Here is a 21,787-nt window from a genome sequence, read left to right as displayed (position 1 = left end):
ACCCCGTGTCAAAATGATCTGTCCTTATACGGGCATGCTGCACTGGTTTCCTAGTCAGTTTTTAGACTTTGGTGTCATGCATCACCTTAGTTCTACAGCCGGTTCCGGCCAATGCTTGCCAATCCAATGTTGCGGAGGATCGATGTGTTGTACTTGCTGTTTGGTTAAACATAGGATGTGTGTATATGAATGATTTTACATGTTATGCATGGTACTTGCTTGGTTTTTTAGTTGGAAACTAGATGGATGAACCTAATGTTCAAGGTGGTGTTGTGCCCTGTTCCGACGTATTGGTCGGCATGTCAGAGCTTCTTGATTTGAGTTAGAATTTGGTGTGTGCAGTTGGAAAGAGATCATCTCTGTATCTTTCCCTCCAAAGTCCAGGATCAAGTGATCCGGACATTTAAAATTTGATCCAATGACTAAAAATATAGAAGTTAGTAAAAAAATTTAAAAGCTATAATAATTTTTTGTCGTTAGATCAAATTTAAAAGCTCGGATCACTTGATCCTTGAGCTTTGGAAGGAAAGATCCGGAGAGGATCTCTTTCCGTATGCAGTGCAGTTACCGAAAATGTCATTACCAATCTTTAGACATGCCAAAAAGCTTTTGTGTCATGTTAGGATGAGCAGCTGTTATCTATTTGTTGAGTTTTATCCTCTTTCTTTTCTTCTACTTTTGTCGATTTGAAACCATATAGCATGGAACAATTTGAGTATCTAAACTAGTGAGAAAAAATGCAGATGGGTACTGGGCGTGAATGTTTAGATGTTATCTAGAAAACCTCACGTGAAATGCCGCAGAATTATATCGTGTCATGTATTAAATATTACTCGGCCTAAAACTTGCCATTTGTATGTTCTTCCCCTGAAACATTATAGGAAGCGTTTTCTTTTTGTTCATGTTTGGATTTCTGCACACCATTTTTCACTTTTTACACACTCTTTTTAATTCCAGCCTTTGATTCTCCTTCATTTTGTTCAATCCAATGACTGGAAAAAGGAAGGGTGGGAGGAAGTAAAAAAGAGTGCAAAAATCATCTTTCTTATTTAAAATGGAGATACTCAATAAACTGGTACGAATTTAGCCAAAACTTAATGTAGGAGGCTCGGGAAACGTTTTTATTTCTTTGAAATCAAAGTCATGTCCTATCTCATTGCATATGTGGGTTAGTCAGATTGGCCAGGCAGTGTACGTGTCGCCTTGCACTCAAGTTCAAAACCTGTTCGCACATATTAGAGTAGTTTATAATATCTCAATCGTTGTAGTCTAGTCTATGGACTTTTTTCTTGGACCCTCTTTGAATTTTTCATATTTCGTTTTCTTTGTTATCATATTCCGATCTTATTGAATATTAAAATAAGTATAAAAACAGTTAGTTGAAGTTAACAATTATAAGCTGTCTGCAAAGGACTCCACCTATCGGCACGCCGTATACAGTGAAGGCTGAAAGAGACAAAGACACAGGCAGCAATAGCATGTTGCAAAGTCATCGAGCAATAACGACGGAAATTAGGAGAAGAGATCCTCTCCGGATCTTTACGTTCGGAGTTCAAGGATCAAATGTTTCAAATCTTTAAAATTTAATCCAACCGTTAAAAGAAGAGAAGTTAGTAAAAAAATTTAAAAAATACAATAGTTTTTAGTTGTATGATCAAATTTTAAAAGTCCGAATCATTTAATCCTTGGATTCCGAATGTATAGATCCGGAGAAAATCTCTTTCCATAAATTAGAACAATAATTCTTCAAATTTGACAACTAAGTGTCGAATTTGCATCTTCTGTACAATAGTGTAACTAACTCTTGATTTTAAATTAAGTAAATAATGGGGCCTCATTATGTTGATTTTGGAGCTTGCGTAGCACGTCATCAGAATTCCATTATCGTTGTTCTGGCTACAAATACTTATCATGTCATGATATTCAAGATTCACATTGATTTTTTCGCCTTATGTTGATATAGGGGTTCTTTTTCGTTATCGTGCTGCATTTATAACATTTGAATTTCATCGGCTTATGTTCACATGTATTTTAGTATGTGATTTAATATGTTTTTCTTTGTAAAACCATATACTCAATTACTTTATCAAGAAATTTGAACTTAGATATATATAAAAATAAAAAATAAAAAATAAACAGTTAAAACATTTGAAATATCTAATTTTACAAACCATTCAAAAAATTCCCAACATACATCAACAGGTTACCACAGACAATGTCAACATTGATGTCAGCTGGTGGAGACCCTCAGCACAAGTAGCTTCTATGTGCCACGTCTCAGATCTGAGCCACCAAGCCAATATGCGATTCTCCAACTAATTTGATTATTTTAAACGATATTTTGATGGGTGATGCGAAACAAACACCTATTTTAATTTTAACCCTTTTTTTTTTTTTTTTTTTGTTAATTTAAGTCGTTTGATTTTTCAATTTAATTGATCTGATTGTTAAAAATTGAGAGGAGTGGGTGAGAGATAAAAATAAATATGTGGAAACACCTATTTTGTTAGTGTTTTATATTTTAATTTCCCCATCAAATATATTTTATTTGTGGGGGTTTTAAAAAAAAAAAGAAAAAAGAAAAAGAAAAGAGCATTACAAATAATCATGAAGAACTCAGTCTCAAAAGCGTTCTTACAAACTAGATCTAAAAAAATAACAATAAACATCACGAATCTCGAAGAAATAAGTAGACATTAAGCACTCATCTGAGCTCATAAAAAATTGCAAGATTACGAGATAAATGAAGCTACTAAATCTCGTATTACACAAAGATCATGTGACAACAAAAATCTCAAATAATATATTAAGACACAAAGTATAATGCCCATCGGGTCTAATCACATCACCTAATCACTGTCGCACCAAGTGTAGTAGATTCAACAAACCAAACAGTTTCATCCTTCAACATAGATCCAACAAAGATGTAGCACACCAAAATGAAAATGAAGCAACTCTCCTATAAAGAGCAATCAAATTAGAAATTCTCGTTCAAAATCGAACTCCAAGACAATTCTTGAACATCCGAATAAAATCAAGTCATCGCTCCATAATCTCCGAACATCCGAAAGTCATACCATTACACCGACTAATTCTATGGTGTCGCACTAGCTAAACTTGATTATGACATATTCCAACATTTTTCATGGCTTCTAGCCGTGACGTCATATTGAAAGTGATAAATGATCCAAAACCTTGTTGAAGAAGGGCCTTTACAAAAAAAAGTTGCATAAAAATGGGGCTATCGAAGACGAAATTCTTGAAGCGAATGCCGTTCACAAAAGAAAATTAACACGTGTCGGTTTCTTGATGGTCAGATTGGTCAAGTCCAACACTTTGTCACTAGGGACCCCAACTCTGTTTTCATTTTCCTATTTTCACTTCCTGAAACACCCCTCTTGTGTTCAGGAAATTACAAAACATGCTTCTTATTCTTGCTTTACTCGTAAGAAAACTAGATATTATTTTGTTAAAAAAAAAAAGAAAAAAAAAGTAGATATTATGACAAAGGAAAAGTTTGTCAAGGATTTGAAAACAATGGAGAATTTATCTTCCTAATAATAAACAAGAGAGAAATTGGAATTAAATATTAATCTTGACTATACTCAAGTATATGATAATTTAGGAATAATTTAGTTATTGGAATTAACATAAAATGTAATGGAATTGAATTCTACGTAACGATAATTATAAATTTTGACAGAATTGGATTACAAGATCTAGAAATTGGTAAAGAGGCAACTAGTCAAAAAGTCACACATGTAGATGGCGAATTACCATAGTGACGAAAAACAATAATGCATATGTGCCTTGGTGAAGGTTTGATCCCAATCAATTCTCTTTTTTCTGACATTTAACATTTAAACCCATTAACATTATCGTTAGTGAAAAAAAAAATACATATGTGCATAGTAGAATAGAAATTAGTAATCTTGTGAAAATTGTTAGTTCCGCCCTTCCATGAATTTATGTGTCGGGGAACGGAATCAAACATCAGAAACTGAATATGTAGTATGATTTTATAAGGAAAATATATATAGAATGATGTTAATCTAGCTTGGTTGGTTCATGTTTGAAGCATGAGTTTTCATTTTTTTTGCTCCATACGACAGATCTTTGCTTGTCGTAGCAAATTTAAACAAAATAGGAAAAAACGTGGTGTGGATATTTCCATCAACAAATTGCAAGCATGCATTTTCACCATTGCATTTTCAAATTAAGTTTTCAAACATTTAAAGAAATTATTTTATTTTAAACTGTATTCAAGTTCGAATCTGCACTATGATAATTAATTTTAATTATAAAAATAAATTATTGGATCATATTGGATCCGATAATTATTGGATCATATTTTTTTCCCCTCACTTTGTATTATATAATTATTATCGTGTGGCATGGACATTATTTAATCCAAGCACGCATGTGAGTTTATTGGTGCACGCAATTTCGTTTGCTTTTATTCAATGAATTAATAATCTAATTCTTTGATTTGCTACATTGGGGTTTATTTAATCCAAGGCATGCGTCAAAGGGAGTGTATATGTGTGTGTGTCTTTCTTTCCACGAGTCAAATGAAAGTTTAAGCATGCTCAATTTAAATGTAAAAGAATTAAAAAGAAAAAAAATACAACTGAAAGAGAGAAAAAAAATATATTAAAATCGTTTTGTGCAAATTAATTTATGACGTATAATTTTTTTTTTTCAATTATATGTAAAAGGTATAATAGGTAGCATAAATAAAAAGGTATTCTAATTTGCAGAAGGAGAATTTGAGAACAAAGAAGTGAACGCATTGCTCCATATGTGCAAAATAAAAATAATTCTAAACTTATTATATATTTATATGAATTTTAGTAAATATCATAGATACATTAAGTGCTTTTAATATAGATCATTTGTAACTTGTAAGTACTTTTAAAATAACTGAAAACGTTTTTAGAGAAAATGTTTATGAGTTCCAAAAGCAATTAAGGTACTCATTGCAAGAAGCATTAGTTATATGCTTCTTGTAAGAAGCACTTCAGTGTTTTTCTAAGATTTATTTGTATTTTTACTAAAGATTTATTAAAAAATAAAGAACTCACAAAAAATGCTCCCAATTATTTTAAAAACCATTACAAACGAGTTCTAAACCTTTACAAGAATGCTAATATTTTAAGTGCAACCAATACTTTTGCTTTCCGAAAATAAGAAAAGAAAAAAAAGGAACAAAAGCAGATACCAGCGGCGTGTAATTAAATTATCTCTTCCGGACTCCCAAATGGGGTCAATAATCAAATAGGAAATAAATAATACAGAATTCGCTGTCCCAGAAACGATGGCACTCTCGTAGTTTTGTCCAAGAAAAAGGGTACTTCGTTTTCCCCCTCTATTATACACCGCGGTAGCCTCCACAAATGAGGCGCTCACTTCGAAAGAGAAGAGAGTCATAGTGAGAAACCAAAATAACAGAGACGAGTGGAGAAGCACCATCGCCACCATGTGTCCGACGAAACAAAAGCACCGGAGCTCCGTCGCTGAACACGCCGGAAAATGCTCCAGATCGGAGGATTCTACAACCTCCACCGCCCACTGGATCTCCGAGTCCGTCCATGGCGGATCCTTGCGCCACGTGGACCTCACCACCGGAACCAACGGCTGGGCGTCACCTCCCGGCGACCTATTCTCCCTCCGCGCCAAGAACTACTTGTCGAAAAAACAAAAAGGCCCCGCCGGCGACTACCTACTGCAGCCGTGCGGCACTGACTGGCTCAGATCCAGCACGAAACTCGAGAACGTACTCGCTCGTCCCGATAATCGCGTGGCCAACGCGCTTCGGAAGGCACAGTCGCAAGGGAAGTCCCTGAAGAGCTTCATTTTCGCCGTGAATCTCCAGATTCCCGGCAAGGACCAGCACAGCGCCGTTTTCTATTTCGCCACGGAGGATCCTATCCCCGCCGGCTCGCTTCTCCACCGGTTCGTCCACGGCGACGACGCGTTCCGGAACCAGCGGTTCAAGATCGTGAACCGGATCGTGAAAGGGCCGTGGATCGTCGAGAAGACGGTAGGGAATTACAGTGCGTGCTTGCTGGGGAAGGCGCTGACGTGTAATTACCACAGAGGACCCAACTACCTCGAGATTGACGTCGATATCGCGAGTTCCGGGATCGCGAAGGCGATTCTGCGACTTGCATTGAGGTACGTGACGAGCGTAACGATCGACATGGGGTTTGTGGTGGAGGCGCAGGCGGAGGATGAGCTGCCTGAGAAGTTAGTCGGCGCGGTTCGGGTATGCGAGATGGAGATGTCGTCGGCAACGGTCGTGGAGGCACCGCAGACGACGGTCGTAGCGCGGGGATTGAGTTTTGCGTCTAAGGTGAATCATCACAAGTCCGGCGACGACGACGACGACGACGATTGAGAATCTTAAACGGCGGTAACTTTTAATTGTTTCTTTTTCTTTTTTGTTAAAAAAAGCCTTTAATTATTATTTGTTGTTAATTGTAATTTTCACTTGGTAGGTTAATCCCTTTTTTCATGGGGATTAATGTGTAGATAATAAAATTGAAATCGTAACAACAAATTACAATGCGACTGATTTTTCACTTTCCACATGTTTTTTTGGTTTCTCGGGATTAGTACAGAAAATTTGGGTTTTACTATTTTACTTTTATTCGGGTGTAGAGATTCTGGTAGTGGGGTATGGGGACGTTAAAATCGTCACAAAAGGTAACGACTCTTTCAATGTGGAAATGGAGAGCAATTTGTATGGAATAGGTTCTCCGGTGTCTTTCAGTCGAATAATGCAACAATAAGTGGACAAAAATTTACGTTTGATATTATATTATTAGATTGAGGCATTACAATAACGTTAAACTTTTTTCGTATAAATCATGTAAAAATGACATTATTTATGCTAGTACATTGTACCGAACTTGTTTGGCAGTGCGATTGTGACAAGACTATTCCATGAGAAATGAATCAGTTTCATGTCCTTGCCTTTTTTTTTTTCTTGCGACTTCAAAAGTAAAAGTAGATCTCATCCACAAGAATAAGACAATGAGGATTTTTTCTACAACCAAGACATAGACCTATTGTCCTCATCTGTTCGATAGATGCTTATCATGCGTTCCTAAAGTGTAGCACTTGTCCAATGACGATGTTGAATCAACTAAATGAGAGTATATCTCGACATTATGAAATTAGACGCAAACTTGGGTATAATTCGAGTATAACCTCAGTTGTTTTATTTCCTTCATTCGTGCGATACCTATCTCAAAAACATAACACTCTGAATATTAGTTCTATTTGATTCAACACCGTGTGCTCATCGTAATCACCCGAACAAGATTCCTCGGTTTCTCTTCTTCAAGGGAGGGGAGGCCTAAAATATTGTGGGTGTGGCATCCTTAGCGTAGCTTGGTGAAGTTATTAAGCCTAGTATGGTAGTAGCTTATACCCAAATGAAAGCAAATAGGACCCATGCGGCCGATTATTACTTGGCTCTCCGCTTCCCACCGCTGAAAGCAATTGTGGGCTCAAATTTCCGAATCTCATGTCACCATCTTTGTTTTTATTATCGACATAAAGTTTCTACCTATAAAGAACAAATAATACGTTGAGTCCACCATTTTTTTTTATTTTCTTACTCTTGTATTGTAACCATGTTTTCCTTGTTTTTGGTTGATAAAATCCAATGGGACATACGGTCTGTTCGAGTTCGAGATCAAATTGCACTCTTTTTAATTTAAATTAATTTCAAGTAGAATATAGTATTTAAATTTAAAAAGTAAAAAATAAAGAAAAGAGCTCTGTCGATGAAGCCTCATGTGGATAATGTAGAGGAGGCCCGACTCTTCTGAGCCTTTTATTTTCTTGAATCATTATTCACCATCCTGTTGTTAGAATTAGGAATGCCCGACCAATTTTGATAGGCTTTTACTTTATTTCTTTTTCCATAATCTATATTATTAAAAAAATAAATGGTCCTAGTCTCAATAGTTTTTTTTTTTCTTTTTCCTTTTTTGTTAAATTTTATTTTTCTAATCTTTTGGCAACTTTCAATGTGCTTGGCTGATAATTTGCTGGTTTTAGTTAAATAAATCTTTGAGGATAGTGTCAAGTATGAGCAATAATTAGAGTCTCACCTCGATTTGGTGATTGTTTCTTAGGGGGTGTAGTTAAACTAATATTTTATGGGTTTTAAAAGTGATAGATTTAATGGTCCTAGTCTCAATAGTTTTTTTTTTTTTTTCGTGAAGCCTGAAGTGTCCCACACCTTCAAAAGTAGGAATGATTTCTAATGGAATCCAAAAAGACTAAAGGTATATCAGCTCACTCCTGATCATAATCAATTGGAACACGTCCTTTAAGTTATTTATAAGTCTATTTAAGTGAAACTTGGAAAAATACTTAAAGTGCTTCATGCATTTTTATTAAGGATTGTTCCAAAAATATTTTTACCAAAATCAAGTTTTAATCATTTTTACACAATGCTTTATAATGTTAGCATGAAAATTAACTTTAAACTGTGAGGTGAAAGAAAGTTAAAAAAAAAGTCTCATGCACTTTGAAAGAGTCATCTTATCATTTATTTCGAAACCTTTGCCAGCGATAAGTGGAGATACAAAATTTGAGTGTACAATTGCTTTATAGCTCAAATATATAGGGTTTACACATTAGGTCTAGTGTTTGATACTTGGCTCTCCCAATGACCGTTCCACCAAGTGACATCATACGAACCCAAGCAAGAGAACCACAAATGGAGTAAATAATTTTGTTCTGGAAATCTTGCCAAATGCTTCCATTATTTAAACTTGAGCTATATATAGTTATACGCGCACTCAAACCCTAAACATGTCACCAAATTCTGTTGCTAGATACATGCATGAACTGTGTTCATCAAAATTTATTCAGCAAAATGACTCAGCTAGTAGTGCTAAATTAATTCAGATTTGAGACCACTCTAAACCTGATTTATTACTTAATCATAATCAATTTAGCAACTTCTAGCGGCGAATCCAATCTTCCCTCCTGCAACATCGTACACCACTTCAAACCCTTTCTGCTGAAAATTCCCAATGATCCCCGGCTGCCGATCTTCGGTGTTAGGAAGAATCGCCAAGCAAACCTGCGAAGTATCAACTATCACAATCACTGTCCCCGCCGATTTCAATTCCAAAGTAAGCCCGCCACTGAACGTAAACGCTACCGCCGGAAACGAGACCGTCTCCAAGTTATACGCTCTAAGGTCGTAGCAAGTGTCCAGTACCCCCTCAACTGTCTTGGGTTCCCCATACCTCTTCATCCCTTCCCTAAAAGCGTCTCTCATCGCGGTGTACGCCGCTGCCGGCAGCCGCGTTATCACTGTCCCCGAGTCGATGAGAGTTCCGGTGGAAAAAACCGGAACTGTTTCCGGTGGTAAGGTCGTAGCAACTGTCCAGTACCCCCTGAACTGTCTTGGGTTTCCGGCGGTAGCGTTTACGTTCAGTGGCGGGCTTACTTTGGAATTGAAATCGGCGGGGACAGTGATTGTGATAGTTGATACTTCGCAGGTTTGCTTGGCGATTCTTCCTAACACCGAAGATCGGCAGCCGGGGATCATTGGGAATTTTCAGCAGAAAGGGTTTGAAGTGGTGTACGATGTTGCCGGAGGGAAGATTGTATTCGCCGCTGGAAGTTGCTAAATTAATTATGATTAAGTAATAAATCAGGTTTAGAGTGATCTCAAATCTGAATTAATTTAGCACTACTAGCTGAGTCATTTTGCTGAATAAATTTTGATGAACACAGTTCATGCATGTATCTAGCAACAGAATTTGGTGACATGTTTAGGGTTTGAGTGCGCGTATAACTATATATAGCTCAAGTTTAAATAATGGAAGCATTTGGCAAGATTTCCAGAACAAAATTATTTACTCCATTTGTGGTTCTCTTGCTTGGGTTCGTATGATGTCACTTTGTGGAACGGTCATTGGGAGAGCCAAGTATCAAACACTAGACCTAATGTGTAAACCCTAAATATTTGAGCTATAAAGCAATTGTACACTCAAATTTTGTATCTCCACTTATCGCTGGGAAAGGTTTCGAAATAAATGATAAGATGACTTTTTCAAAGTGCATGAGACTTTTTTTGAACTTTCTTTCACCTCATAGTTTAAAGTTAATTTTCATGCTAACATTATAAAGCATTGTGTAAAAAATGATTAAAACTTGATTTTGGTAAAAATATTTTTGGAACAATCCTTAATAAAAATGCAAGAAACACTTAAAGTATTTTTCCAAGTTTCACTTAAATAGGCTTATAAATAGCTTAAAGGACGTGTTCCAATTGATTATGATCAGGAGTGAGTTGATATACCTTTAGTCTTTCTAGATTCCATTAGAAATCACTCCTACTTTTCAAAATGTGGGACACTTCAGGCTTCACGAAAAAAAAAAAAAAAAAAAACTATTGAGACTAGGACCATTAAATCTAGCACTTTTAAAACCGGCGTTTGTTGCGCCGGACTATCTCGGACTGGATTAGTTTCAAGGACTAAGTTGGACTGGCTTAGACTAGACTAAACTGGACTAACTTAGTGAAGCGTTTGGTGCAGTATTGGACTAAGAAGCTGGATAATAACAAATTCTAATATTATATTATTTAATATATAAATTATTAATATTTTATTATGATCTTATCTTTTTCTTCATCTTTTCCTACCATTTCCGTCCCACTCTTTTCCTCTTCTCTCATCGTCCCACCCTCTCCCTCTTTTTTTCCTTTTAGATCTCTCAATTCATGTCTCTTTCTCATTCCTGGTCAAACTCCTTATTGATTTCAGTATCTATTTCTCTGTCCTCCTTCCCTCTCTAGCTATGCGTTGTTCGAATGGAACCTCACGGCTCCAATTTTCCCAATGAGTTGCAGGTTTCCCGATGTGTTTTCCGACCAACCCTCGTTAAATTGGATGAAGTTAGCACCGCCAAAAAATTCATCACCATCCCTAGACCGAGATCTTAGCTTTGAATGCTCGAATCTGTCATGGATTTGAAGAAGCCCAAACAGGCCGAGACTTCCAGGCCATTTTCTGGCCACATTCGACCACATTTTGGCCTCGATTCAGGTAAAATCGTAATCTTGTCACTCCCAGCTTCAATTTGGTATATTTTATATGAAAGTTGGTTGTGAAATGGATCTGAAAAAGAGTCGGAAAGTTAATGATTGATCTAGGTGACCGGAGATGACGAGGAGCCTGTCGGGAGTGGTCGTTGAGCATGACGAGGACGAGTATGAGAGGATGGACCACACACACACACACTCACACACACACTGTCACACTCTCCCTCTCCCTCTGTCTCTGTCCCGTGTCTCTCTCTCTCCCTTTCTTCTTCTTCTTCCTTCGACGTACGGACAAACATAAAAAACACCCAAACCATCACAGATCGAGGAAACCAAGGACACCATTGAACTTGTGAGGTCGAGGCGAGCACAGCCATACCCTTTTCAGCTCATAGTTGTCTTAGTGAGGTCCCAAGGAGCTTAGAAGTACTTCGTTGGACGAGTTTGGACGTCGGGTTAGCTTGGTTCGAAGTTGGCCGATTCTTGGGTTGTGTGGACAGTTATTTCGCATATAGGTGACACGTACCCCGAGGACGAGCATGGTCACGCGAGGCAGGGGGGCTACGACCCTTCCACGTATCAGTGAGTGGGCTTTTGTTTTCCGTATATACCTATATACATTTATATTCCCAGAAATTGATTTAAAAAGGGTTATTTACATTATGCCATGCACGTTATTATTATCGTTTACGCATCATTGCATGCATTATTAGTGGCATACATATACTTACGCATATTGGGTGCTGTGGACGCAGAGGTAAGTGCCAGGTAAGTGACATTCACGTTTATGTTTCAGTAGTGGTTTGAGATGCCTAGAGAGAGCTCATAACCTGCACCCCCGGTGTTAGTGCTCCCGCCCAGAGTAGGGCACAGTCCTTCACGTGATGTTCACCTCCCGCACCACACGCTCAGCTTGGATCCAAGTTAGGTGCATAGGCCTGTCGTACATACCACATTAGGTGGTTCCGACTCGTAGGTGACTCGCGATTATTCGCACAGTCTTCATGTGATCGTAGCACTAGAGCGTATATATATGTTACACCCAGGCCTGTCGTACAGACCACCTAGAGTGGTTCCGACTCGTGGGCAGGTTCAGTTATAGAGTTGAGATTTGAGCTCTAGATGCAGCCGTACAGGTCACGTTAGGTGACTCCGGCTGCCAGATGTTATGATGTTGATATGATTTATGCCTGGGCACTTACATTCATTATGAGACTTTAGCATGGCATATTCTTGAGCACGAATGTTATACCCTTGAACATGTTTGGCATATTTATACATACGTATATATATTTTCTGGGAAGTATACAGGTTTTACGGCGAGGGGTTAGAAAGTATTTTTACGAATGATTTTCAAAGAGCTTTGTTTTTGCCCACTCACGCTTTTGTTTTGCACCCCTCTAGGTTCTAGTTGCTTAGCCGTTGCAGTGGTTTCCCTTGAGAGCTTTTCGGCGTTCTGACAGACACTCCACATTGTAGGGTCGCCTTCGGGCGTACTACTGTTGTAGTTTTGTTTGGGCTGCTATAGACCTGCTCTGAAATTGTATCTCACTTTCTAGCACTTATTCTAGTACTTTGTATGCTAGTTTTTAATTATTCGAACTTTTATATTACTACTTTATTAGCTTCCGCATGTGCACATGGCTACGTCACCTCTGTGTGACGGCCAGCACGCTCCGATCTCGGTCGGGGTGTGTCAGTTTGTCACATCCCGTCCCGGGGCGGATCACTTCCCGAGCCCGTTCCACCACCGTAGCACGATATTGTCCGCTTTGGGCTTACCATTCCCTCACGGTTTTGTTTTTGGGAACTCACGAGCAACTTCCCAGTGGGTCACCCATCATGGGATTGCTCTAGCCCCCTTCTAGCTTAACTTCGGAGTTCCTAAGGAACCCGAAGCCAGTGAGCTCCCAAAAGGCCTCGTGCTAAGTAAGGATGGGAATATACATTTAAGGATCACTCCCCTGAGTGATGTGGGATGTCACAATCCACCCCCCTTAGGGGCCCGACGTCCTCGTCGGCACATTTCCGCCCAGGGATTGGCTCTGATACCAATTGTCACATCCCGGCCCGGGGCGGATCACTTCCCGGGCCCACTCCACCACCATAGCACGATATTGTCCGCTTTGGGCTTACCATTCCCTCACGGTTTTGTTTTTGGGAACTCACGAGCAACTTCCCAGTGGGTCACCCATCATGGGATTGCTCCAGCCCCCTTCTCGCTTAACTTCGAAGTTCCTACGGAACCCGAAGCCAGTGAGCTCCCAAAAGGCCTCGTGCTAGGTAAGGATGGGAATATACATTTAAGGATCATTCCCCTGGGCGATGTGGGATGTCACAATCCACCCCCCCTTAGGGGCCCGACGTCCTCGTCGGCACATTTCCGACCAGGGTTAGGCTCTGATACCAAATTGTCACATCCCGGCCCAGGGCGAATCACTTCCCGGGCCCGCTCCACTACCGTAGCACGATATTGTCCGCTTTGGGCTTACCATTCCCTCACGGTTTTGTTTTTGGGAACTCACGAGCAACTTCCCAGTGGGTCACCCATCATGGGAGTGCTCTAGCCCCCTTCTCGCTTAACTTCGGAGTTCCTAAGGAACCCGAAGCCAGTGAGCTCCCAAAAGGCCTCGTGCTAGGTAAGGATGGGAATATACATTTAAGGATCACTCCCCTGAGCGATGTGGGATGTCACAGGATAGTCTTAGCTAGTCCCATGGTTATTGGGGGGTCTCGCTAAGACCTCTTAATGAAGGGTTTTGTCCATGCTAGTCCCCTTTAGTCTCATTAATGTTAGTCCCAGCATGGAACAAACACAGTATTGGACTAATAGCTAGTCCAGTCCAATCCAGTCCAACTTAGTGAGGGCAAACAAACGCCCCCTAAAATCTTAGTTTGACTACACCCCCTAAGAAACAATCAACAAATCGAGGTGAGACTCTAATTATTGCTCATACTTGACACTATCCTCAAAGATTTATTTAACTAAAACCAGCAAATTATCAGCCAAGCACATTGAAAGTTGCCAAAAGATTAGAAAAATAAAATTTAACAAAAAAGAAAAAAAAAAAAAACTATTGAGACTAGGACCGTTTATTTTTTTTAATAATATGGATTATGGAAAAAGAAATAAAGTAAAAGCCTATCAATTTATTTGTTATATTTGATGCTCTAGCGCAACACACGTAATGTGTTAACAGTCTTATTGATAATATATATTTGCATAAATTTGTCATTGATATAACATGAAAAATAGTAACACTATATGACATCTTGACGCTGTAATCCAAATTATTTTTATAACATATATAACATATCATAACTAAACATTAAGGAACACGGTTCGTGCATGTATTAATATATTGACATATATACATGACACATATAGAAAGAGTTAGCAACACAAAAAATTAGTAAGTACCTTTGGTGGAGGGGGTGCAAGTAGTTGCAGGCAGTAGAGATTTCAACTGAACTGTGTGATGAGTAAGTTTATCCTTCCTTCCTGCCAAGGCAAAACCCTTCTCCAAAGAGCAGAGAACTAGACAAAGAAATAATACATATAAACCAAAAGACCTGAAAAAAAAGAGCTAAAATTCATCGGAGCAATTTCCATGAAGCCTTATTACTCCCTAAAAGTTTTTAGCTCTTAGATTTGGGATGAGGATGCACTCCCTTATAAGGAGACTCACGTTTGACGTATACGAATACTTTGGTGTTATTTTTCTGGACTTTAATTTTTCTATTAAAAATAATGAAGGTCGCCATGCATAAGCGGACTTAATTATTAATTCACGTAAATTTTATAACATTGAATTCACACACACTCAAAGATCAAAAGATTTGGGACGTTGAAATTTTGGTCTAACAGCTACAAACATGGGGCCTCTCTAAAAGTTATAATAATTGTAGCTATTGGATTAAATTTCGACAGCCCAAATCATGTGATCCTTGGGCTCCCTTTTTTTTAGATCTGGAGAGGATTTATATATATATATATATATAGTACTTTATTATATATATATAAATTCAATGATAAATCGGACTGAGGAGATATTATTTCAGTGGAGGACATGCAAGCTGGAAAAAGCAGGCATATGTATGGAATCGTGAATTTAGATACTCAAGACTAGTCAGAGAGTGCTTAAGTTTTCAAATGGTAATTAATTAGCAAGTCAAATGCTAATTAGAAATATCTTATCATTTCAACAACAACAACGTATACTTGTGTAGTCTTTGCAGACAAAGACAGATCGATTTGAAGAAGATATGCATAGAGAGTGAGACAAAGCAATTCCCGTCAAGTATCGTGGATCAAGTTTTCCAAGCTAGGAAACTACCTACGTAATGATGAATTTTCTTGTGGCTGTTGGAGAACAATTCAGAAATAAACAAAAATAACAGAAATAAACAGAACTTGAAATTCTAATATTTTATTTACCATATATACTTGATGTGCAGAATGAAATTATACAATAAATACATAAACTAATATAAAAATATCAATGATACTAACTTGATCACAGAAGGTAGAGGCTAGCGTAAAAGCTATGTCCTTCGAACAGTATTTTCGTCCCACTCTTGTGCTTGTGGTTCTACAACATCTGCTCGACCATGATACAACTACCAAATTCTACAACTCGCACTGGATTATAGAACTCTAACGAATTGCTTTGTGCGTTTACTCTCTGGAAATTTTGTACGGGAGATAAGGAGGAAGAAAAGATGATTCTCACTTGGATACTGTGATTGCAAATATATAGGCTGTTTCACACCCTTTCAAATACCTGTTCAGTGTATTTGAAAGCACACAACTCTTTTTAATAGCTGTGTCTTTTAATAAAAAAGTACAACTCTTTCTAATAGCTGTGTCTTTTAATCAAAACGTTTTTTAATTAATATTAATTGTATTTAGGTTATATTATATTCAAGCCTAATCCACACAACCATAAGGCCCAAGCCTTCAATCCATTTCCAAATGGTCCAAGTTCTAATTACTAAGAAAAGGGAATAAGCCTATATAAAGGCTTGTGAAAAAATACTATTGACCAATGTGGGACAAGAGGGTCTCAAACTCCAACAGTGGCTGAATGCGCTTATTTCCCGGTTGCACATGTGGATGTCCTTAATTGAAGTCCATACTAATTAATTAGTCATCACCTCTACGACGAAATCAATACTATTAGGGCAACGCGAAAAAAAAACACGATGATGGTCAATGATAGGTTAAAATATCTCTGAAGAATCTTTCGGGTTAGTTAGAATTGATGAGAAAACTTAATGGAATATAATAGTTGCCCCGAAATAATGGAATGCAATGGTGAAACCATTGGTTGGTCCATTTTTAAAGAACAAAAAAAAAAAAAAAGTAATCACTTTGAGCCTCATGCTAAGTTCTGTATTGGACCTGAATGCAATGAATGAAATATTTGATGTTCTAACGGTTTGAATGAAAGACAAAGTTTCTAATTTTTTGTCCGAAAACTTTCAGTGAACTTCAAATCTATTAAAATATTGCTTTCTTAAAAAGGATAACAAACATTCATAAGGAGGATAAATAACACACTACAACAAAAATGAGCAATGCACACAATAAATTATTTGTGCCCTTTGAGGTCAAAAAGCACCAACAATTGTGCTCATAGGCCAATAGCAACAGTGCAGCTACTATCTTAATGTATGTGCCCTCTATGGGCGTCACCATTGTTGATAGCACACAATATCGCTATTTGTGCTCAAAGAGTTCAGCACAAATAACAGCCTATTTGTGTCTGACAACCATGTCAAATTGTCAGGTGGCAGAATCATATTGCGCACAATTTTCAAATCGTGCCCAATAGGTTCTGTTTAAAATAAAAAAAAAATATATATATATATATATATTAATGTAGAAAAATTGATTTTTCTTTTAAATCAACAAATCCCACAATATACACGTACTTCAGTTATTTACACCAAATCCCACAATATACACGTATTTCAGTTATTCACAACCAAGTCCTTCAGAATCCTATCTTCCCTCACAGCACTGCAGCTGATGGACCCAAGTTCTTCGTGCAATGAAGCTCACTTAAACCACATTCCCTTCTTGCTTAAACTGAGAGTCCCACAACTTTTTCTGAATTGAAAATAAATCGTAGTTGAATAAGAATCTTAGTTAAAAGCATAGACTAGGAAATATTTATACCTTACAAATAGCATCCATTTCATCAAAGATTATCGCATGCAAACCACTCTGGTCTCCAGGGGAATTAAGGACATAATGAGATTAGAAATTATTGAAAAACCAGCCTAAGTGCACTAGACATGTATATATTTCCCTTACCGCGAGCCCCTTGATCATTCTCAACATTAGCAAATAGATTCCTAACATTTTTCTTAGTTTCACCAACTTGCTCAAAACTTCAGGGCCATTAACAATCTAGCACAATTCACAAAAATAGAAATCTCATCAATCACCAATGCAGATAATAGCTAACTTATCCCTAAGGATAAGTTGCATATCCAAATTCATTCAGACATGCTCAAATAGCTTTGTTAAAAATAATGTACTAGCATCAAAATGATGTGTCAAATCACGATTCGACATGGTTCAATGTCTTTCCAGAAAGGAGTGTGGTATAAAGTTATACCAAAAAGATATCAGCGCAACTAGAATAATCTGTTATCTTACTTATTTGTCATGTGATGAGGGAAAACATGGGATGCAAAAGCTCTTCGAAATATATCTGCAAACTCAGCACCTAAGCCACCAATTCCAAGTGTTTGAAGATTAAACTCCTTGTGCCTGACAATGTTGCTACTTGTAGCTTCATGCTGATTTACAATCTGACGAATTCAATTCAGAATATCAAATTTCAATACATTATTTGGTATTGTATACTATCTAAAATAATACTGAAAATGTTCACCTGAAAATGGGCATCATATCATGACTCTGATATATGTAGCTAAATAATTGATCAAAGGAGCAAGTGCAAAAAATAAATTAAGAAACAATTGAAGAGATATGATATCTACACCCTTAGCAAGAGTAAGGCCAATCCCTTCCAAGAGACAGAGAGATATTACCTAACACCGACATCATCGACACTGCTGATAGCCATATAGGTACTGATGATCACAACAATGATAAGTCCATAAATACCCAACAATATAAAGTTGTGTTAATAACTGATTAGCAGCTCCTGATCAAAGAATGTAAACAAACAACTTTATAGATTAGATTATGTCTTTGTTGCACTATAATACAAAAGAAAGAAAAAATCACGACTCTTTCAATTTGGAAATGGAGAGCAATTTGTATGGAATAGGTTCTCCGGTATCTTTCAGTCGAATAATGCAACAATAAGTGGACAAAAATTTACATTTGATATTATATTATTGGATTGGGGCATTACAATAACGTTAAACTTTTTTCATATAAATCATGTAAAATGACATTATTTATGCTAGTACATTGTACCGAACTTGTTTGGCACTGCGATTGTGACAAGACTATTCCATGAATATTAAGGATTGTTCCAAAAATATTTTTATTAAAGTGCTTCATTCCATGAATATTAAAGTGCTTCATGCATTTTTATTAAGGATTGTTCCAAAAATATTTTTACCAAAATCAAGTTTTAATCATTTTTTACACAATGCTTTATAATGTTAGTATGAAAATTAACTTTAAACTGTGAGGTGACAGAAAGTTCAAGAAAAGTCTGCACTTTGAGAGAGTCATCTTGACATTTATTTCGAAACCTTTGCCAGCGATAACTGGAGATACAAAATTTGAGTGTACAATTACTTTATAGCTCAAATATTTAGGGTTTACACATCAGGTCTAGTGTTTGATACTTGGCTCTCCCAATGACCGTTCCACGAAGTGACACGTTGCTATAAAGTAATTGGAGTAAATAATTACTTCAAATGGAGTAAATAATTACATCAGGTCTAGTGGAGATACGAAGTGACCGTTCCAAGCAAGAGAACCACAAATGGAGTAAATAATTTTGTTCTGCAAATCTTGCCAAATGCTTCCATTATTTATACTTGAGCTATATATATATATATATATATAGTTATACGCGCACTCAAACCCTAAACATGTCACCAAATTCTGTTGCTAGATACATGTCACCAAATTTATTCAGCAAAATGACTCAGTAGTGCTAAATTAATTCAGATTTGAGACCACTCTAAATCTGATTTATTACTTAATCATAATCAATTTAGCAACTTCCAGCGGCGAATCCAATCTTCCCTCCGGCAACATCGTACACCACTTCAAACCCTTTCTGCTGAAAATTCCCAATGATCCCCGGCTGCCGATCTTCGGTGTTAGGAAGAATCGCCAAGCAAACCTGCGAAGTATCAACTATCACAATCACTGTCCCCGCCGATTTCAATTCCAAAGTAAGCCCGCCACTGAACGTAAACGCTACCGCCGGAAACGAGACCGTCTCCAAGTTATACGCTCTAAGGTCGTAGCAAGTGTCCGGTACCCCCTCAACTGTCTTGGGTTCCCCATACCTCTTCATCCCTTCCCTAAAAGCGTCTCTCATCGCGGTGTACGCCGCTGCCGGCAGCCGCGTTATCACTGTCCCCGAGTCGATGAGAGTTCCGGTGGAAAAAACCGTCGACGGAATCGACACCTGTTGTCCGCTGACGCTGATGCCGACCAAGTCGAGCCCGTAAAATGATTTATCTACAGGAAGGGTGGTGAGCGGCGTGAACTTAACGGCGGCATTTCCTCCGTCTTTGCCGAGGCGGAGAAAGCCTGTGGAGCTCTGGTCGACGGGAAGGCAGTAGGAGAAATATCGGCCGTACTTTGCGGCCGTTTGTTCGATGAGGGATATCTTGTTCCGGCCGAGACCAAGCAAACCGGCAAAGCCAACGAAGGTACCGTCGTTGTCTTGGCCGCACCCGAAGAGGAAGCCATCAAACACGTCGGTCGAAGTGGCGGTCAACGTGAGCCTTTCGGTTCCGTAATATCCGGCGGATTTGGACTTGTCTCCGTACCCAATGAGGTACACGCACGTGTTCGTCGCGCGGTAACAGTAGGGTCCAGTGTTTGTGGCCGACGTCAGCTCATTGCAAGTTGCGGTGTTGCACGAGATGTTGGCGTAGGAGGTGGAGAGTGATGGGTCATATATGGGCTCCGTTTGGTCGTAACAGGTTAGGTCGCTTCCGGTGCCGAATCGACAAGGCTGGCATTGAGTCCAAGTTAGGTCGCTTCCGGTATCGAATACGAGGGAAAAACTTTTGGCCGGCGTGCCGAATCCGACCTTCACAACGTAGTTGCCAGAACCACCCACCGTCGTGGCAGAAGGGGCCGGGAAGGTGTTGGTATCTTCCGATTGCGTAATCGGAAGGTTGTAATCTGTTTTGGTTGAATATCTTTTGGTAGCCTTTAGGCGGGAGTAGATTGAATCGACTCGTGCTTGGTCTTGCTTGAAGAATTGAGCGTAATATGCATGAAGATCTGTAGCGGTTTTGGTTTTGTGTTGGTTGTGTTCGTAGCAAGGGCCATGCTTGTGTACCACTTCTAGCACTGATCCATGTTTCTTGTTGTGACCTGAATTAGTGAATAATTTGTAAGAAACTCTTGTTTTTTTTTTTTTTGGTACATTTGTTACCTCAATCAGTTAATCAATTGTGAGTTAGTTTTCAATTTATTTGTTCTATTTGATGTTCTAGCGCAACACACGTCACGTAATATGTTAACAGTCTGATTGATAATATATATTTATAGAAATTTTTCATTGATATGACATGAAAAATAGTAACACTATGTAACGGCATGACGCTAACATCTAAATTATTTTTATAACATATCATAACTAAACATTAAGGAACACGATTCGTGCATGTATTAATATATTGACATACATACATGACACATATAGAAAGAGTTAGCAAGACAAAAAAGTAGTAAGTACCTTTGGTGGAGGGGGTGCAAGTAGTTGCTGGCAGTAGAGAGTTCAACTGAACTGTGTGATGAGTAAGTTTATCCTTCCTTCCTGCCAAGGCAAAACCCTTCTCCAAAAAGCAGAGAACTAGACAAAGAAATAATACATGTAAACCAAAAGACCTGAAAAAAAAGGAGCTAAAATTCATCGGAGCAATTTCCATGAAGCCTTTAGCTCTTAGATTTGGGATGAGGATGCACTCCCTTATAAGGAGACTCACGGTTGACGTAGACGAATGCTTTGGTGTTATTTTTCTGGACTTTAATTTTCCTATTAAAAATAATGAAGGTCGCCATGCATAAGCGGACTTAATTATTAATTCATGTAAATTTTATAACATTGAATTCACACACGCGCGCGCGCACACATATATATATATATATATATATATATATGAGTACGTATCCTTTTCGGATATAAAAAAACAGAGTTCAAAGATCAAATGATTCGAACTGTTGGAATTTTGATCCAACAACTACAAACAATGGGTCTCTCTAAAAGTTATAATAATTGTAACTGTTAGATCAAATTTCAACGGTCCGGATCATTTGATCCTTGGACTCCCTTTTTTTTAGATCTGGAGAGGATTTGTGTATATATATATATATATATAGTACTTTATTTTATATATATAAATTCAATGATAAATCGGACCGAGGAGATATTATTTCAGTGGAGGACATGCAAGCTGGAAAAAGCAGGCATATGTATGGAATCGTGAATTTAGATACTCAAGACTAGTCAGAGA

General features: G+C 38.0%; 3 protein-coding genes and 1 long non-coding RNA gene across 6 annotated transcripts; 1 reads left to right on the top strand and 3 right to left on the bottom strand.

The window, feature by feature from the left end:
• Window positions 1–5,418: 5,418 nt before the first annotated feature.
• On the top strand, window positions 5,419–6,568 carry LOC137736116 (protein ENHANCED DISEASE RESISTANCE 2-like). The gene has a single exon (XM_068475449.1). The coding sequence runs from the start codon at window positions 5,480–5,482 to the stop codon at window positions 6,398–6,400; it is 921 nt and encodes a 306-aa protein (XP_068331550.1). The 5' UTR covers window positions 5,419–5,479; the 3' UTR covers window positions 6,401–6,568.
• Window positions 6,569–8,977: 2,409 nt separating this feature from the next.
• Window positions 8,978–9,583, bottom strand: LOC137707433 (aspartyl protease family protein At5g10770-like). The gene has a single exon (XM_068446302.1). It carries the CDS (start codon window positions 9,581–9,583, stop codon window positions 8,978–8,980), a length of 606 nt encoding a protein of 201 aa, XP_068302403.1.
• Window positions 9,584–17,009: 7,426 nt separating this feature from the next.
• Window positions 17,010–18,347, bottom strand: LOC137718326 (uncharacterized). Of its 3 annotated transcripts, XR_011065870.1 has the most exons (4): window positions 17,754–18,347; window positions 17,406–17,501; window positions 17,268–17,315; window positions 17,010–17,198 (listed from the first exon to the last, which is right to left on the bottom strand). It is a non-coding gene; the product is annotated as an uncharacterized lncRNA (long non-coding RNA). The 3 variants fall into 3 exon arrangements; XR_011065869.1 differs by having other exon boundaries at window positions 17,268–17,501; XR_011065868.1 differs by lacking the exon at window positions 17,268–17,315.
• A 708-nt stretch (window positions 18,348–19,055) lies between these two features.
• LOC137740782 (aspartyl protease family protein At5g10770-like) lies at window positions 19,056–21,204 on the bottom strand. The gene is made up of 2 exons (XM_068480588.1): window positions 21,010–21,204; window positions 19,056–20,645 (listed from the first exon to the last, which is right to left on the bottom strand). The coding sequence occupies exons 1-2, from the start codon at window positions 21,200–21,202 to the stop codon at window positions 19,300–19,302; spliced, it is 1,539 nt and encodes a 512-aa protein (XP_068336689.1). The 5' UTR covers window positions 21,203–21,204; the 3' UTR covers window positions 19,056–19,299.
• Between the last annotated feature and the right edge of the window lie 583 nt (window positions 21,205–21,787).

Source organism: Pyrus communis, chromosome 1 (assembly GCF_963583255.1).
Source record: "Pyrus communis chromosome 1, drPyrComm1.1, whole genome shotgun sequence".
In the NCBI taxonomy this organism is placed as follows: Eukaryota; Viridiplantae; Streptophyta; class Magnoliopsida; order Rosales; family Rosaceae; genus Pyrus; species Pyrus communis.
This window is presented reverse-complemented; position numbering and strand designations above follow the sequence as displayed.

Bases quoted from the DNA above. Each gene is read 5' to 3' on its own strand.
- LOC137736116 (XM_068475449.1), top strand. From the start codon at position 5,480: ATGTGTCCGACGAAACAAAAGCACCGGAGCTCCGTCGCTGAACACGCC.
- LOC137707433 (XM_068446302.1), bottom strand. From the start codon at position 9,583: ATGATCCCCGGCTGCCGATCTTCGGTGTTAGGAAGAATCGCCAAGCAA.
- LOC137740782 (XM_068480588.1), bottom strand. From the start codon at position 21,202: ATGGAAATTGCTCCGATGAATTTTAGCTCCTTTTTTTTCAGGTCTTTT. The intron at 20,646-21,009 runs GTACTTACTACT...TCACTAATTCAG, and splicing joins TTGCACCCCCTCCACCAAAG to GTCACAACAAGAAACATGGA.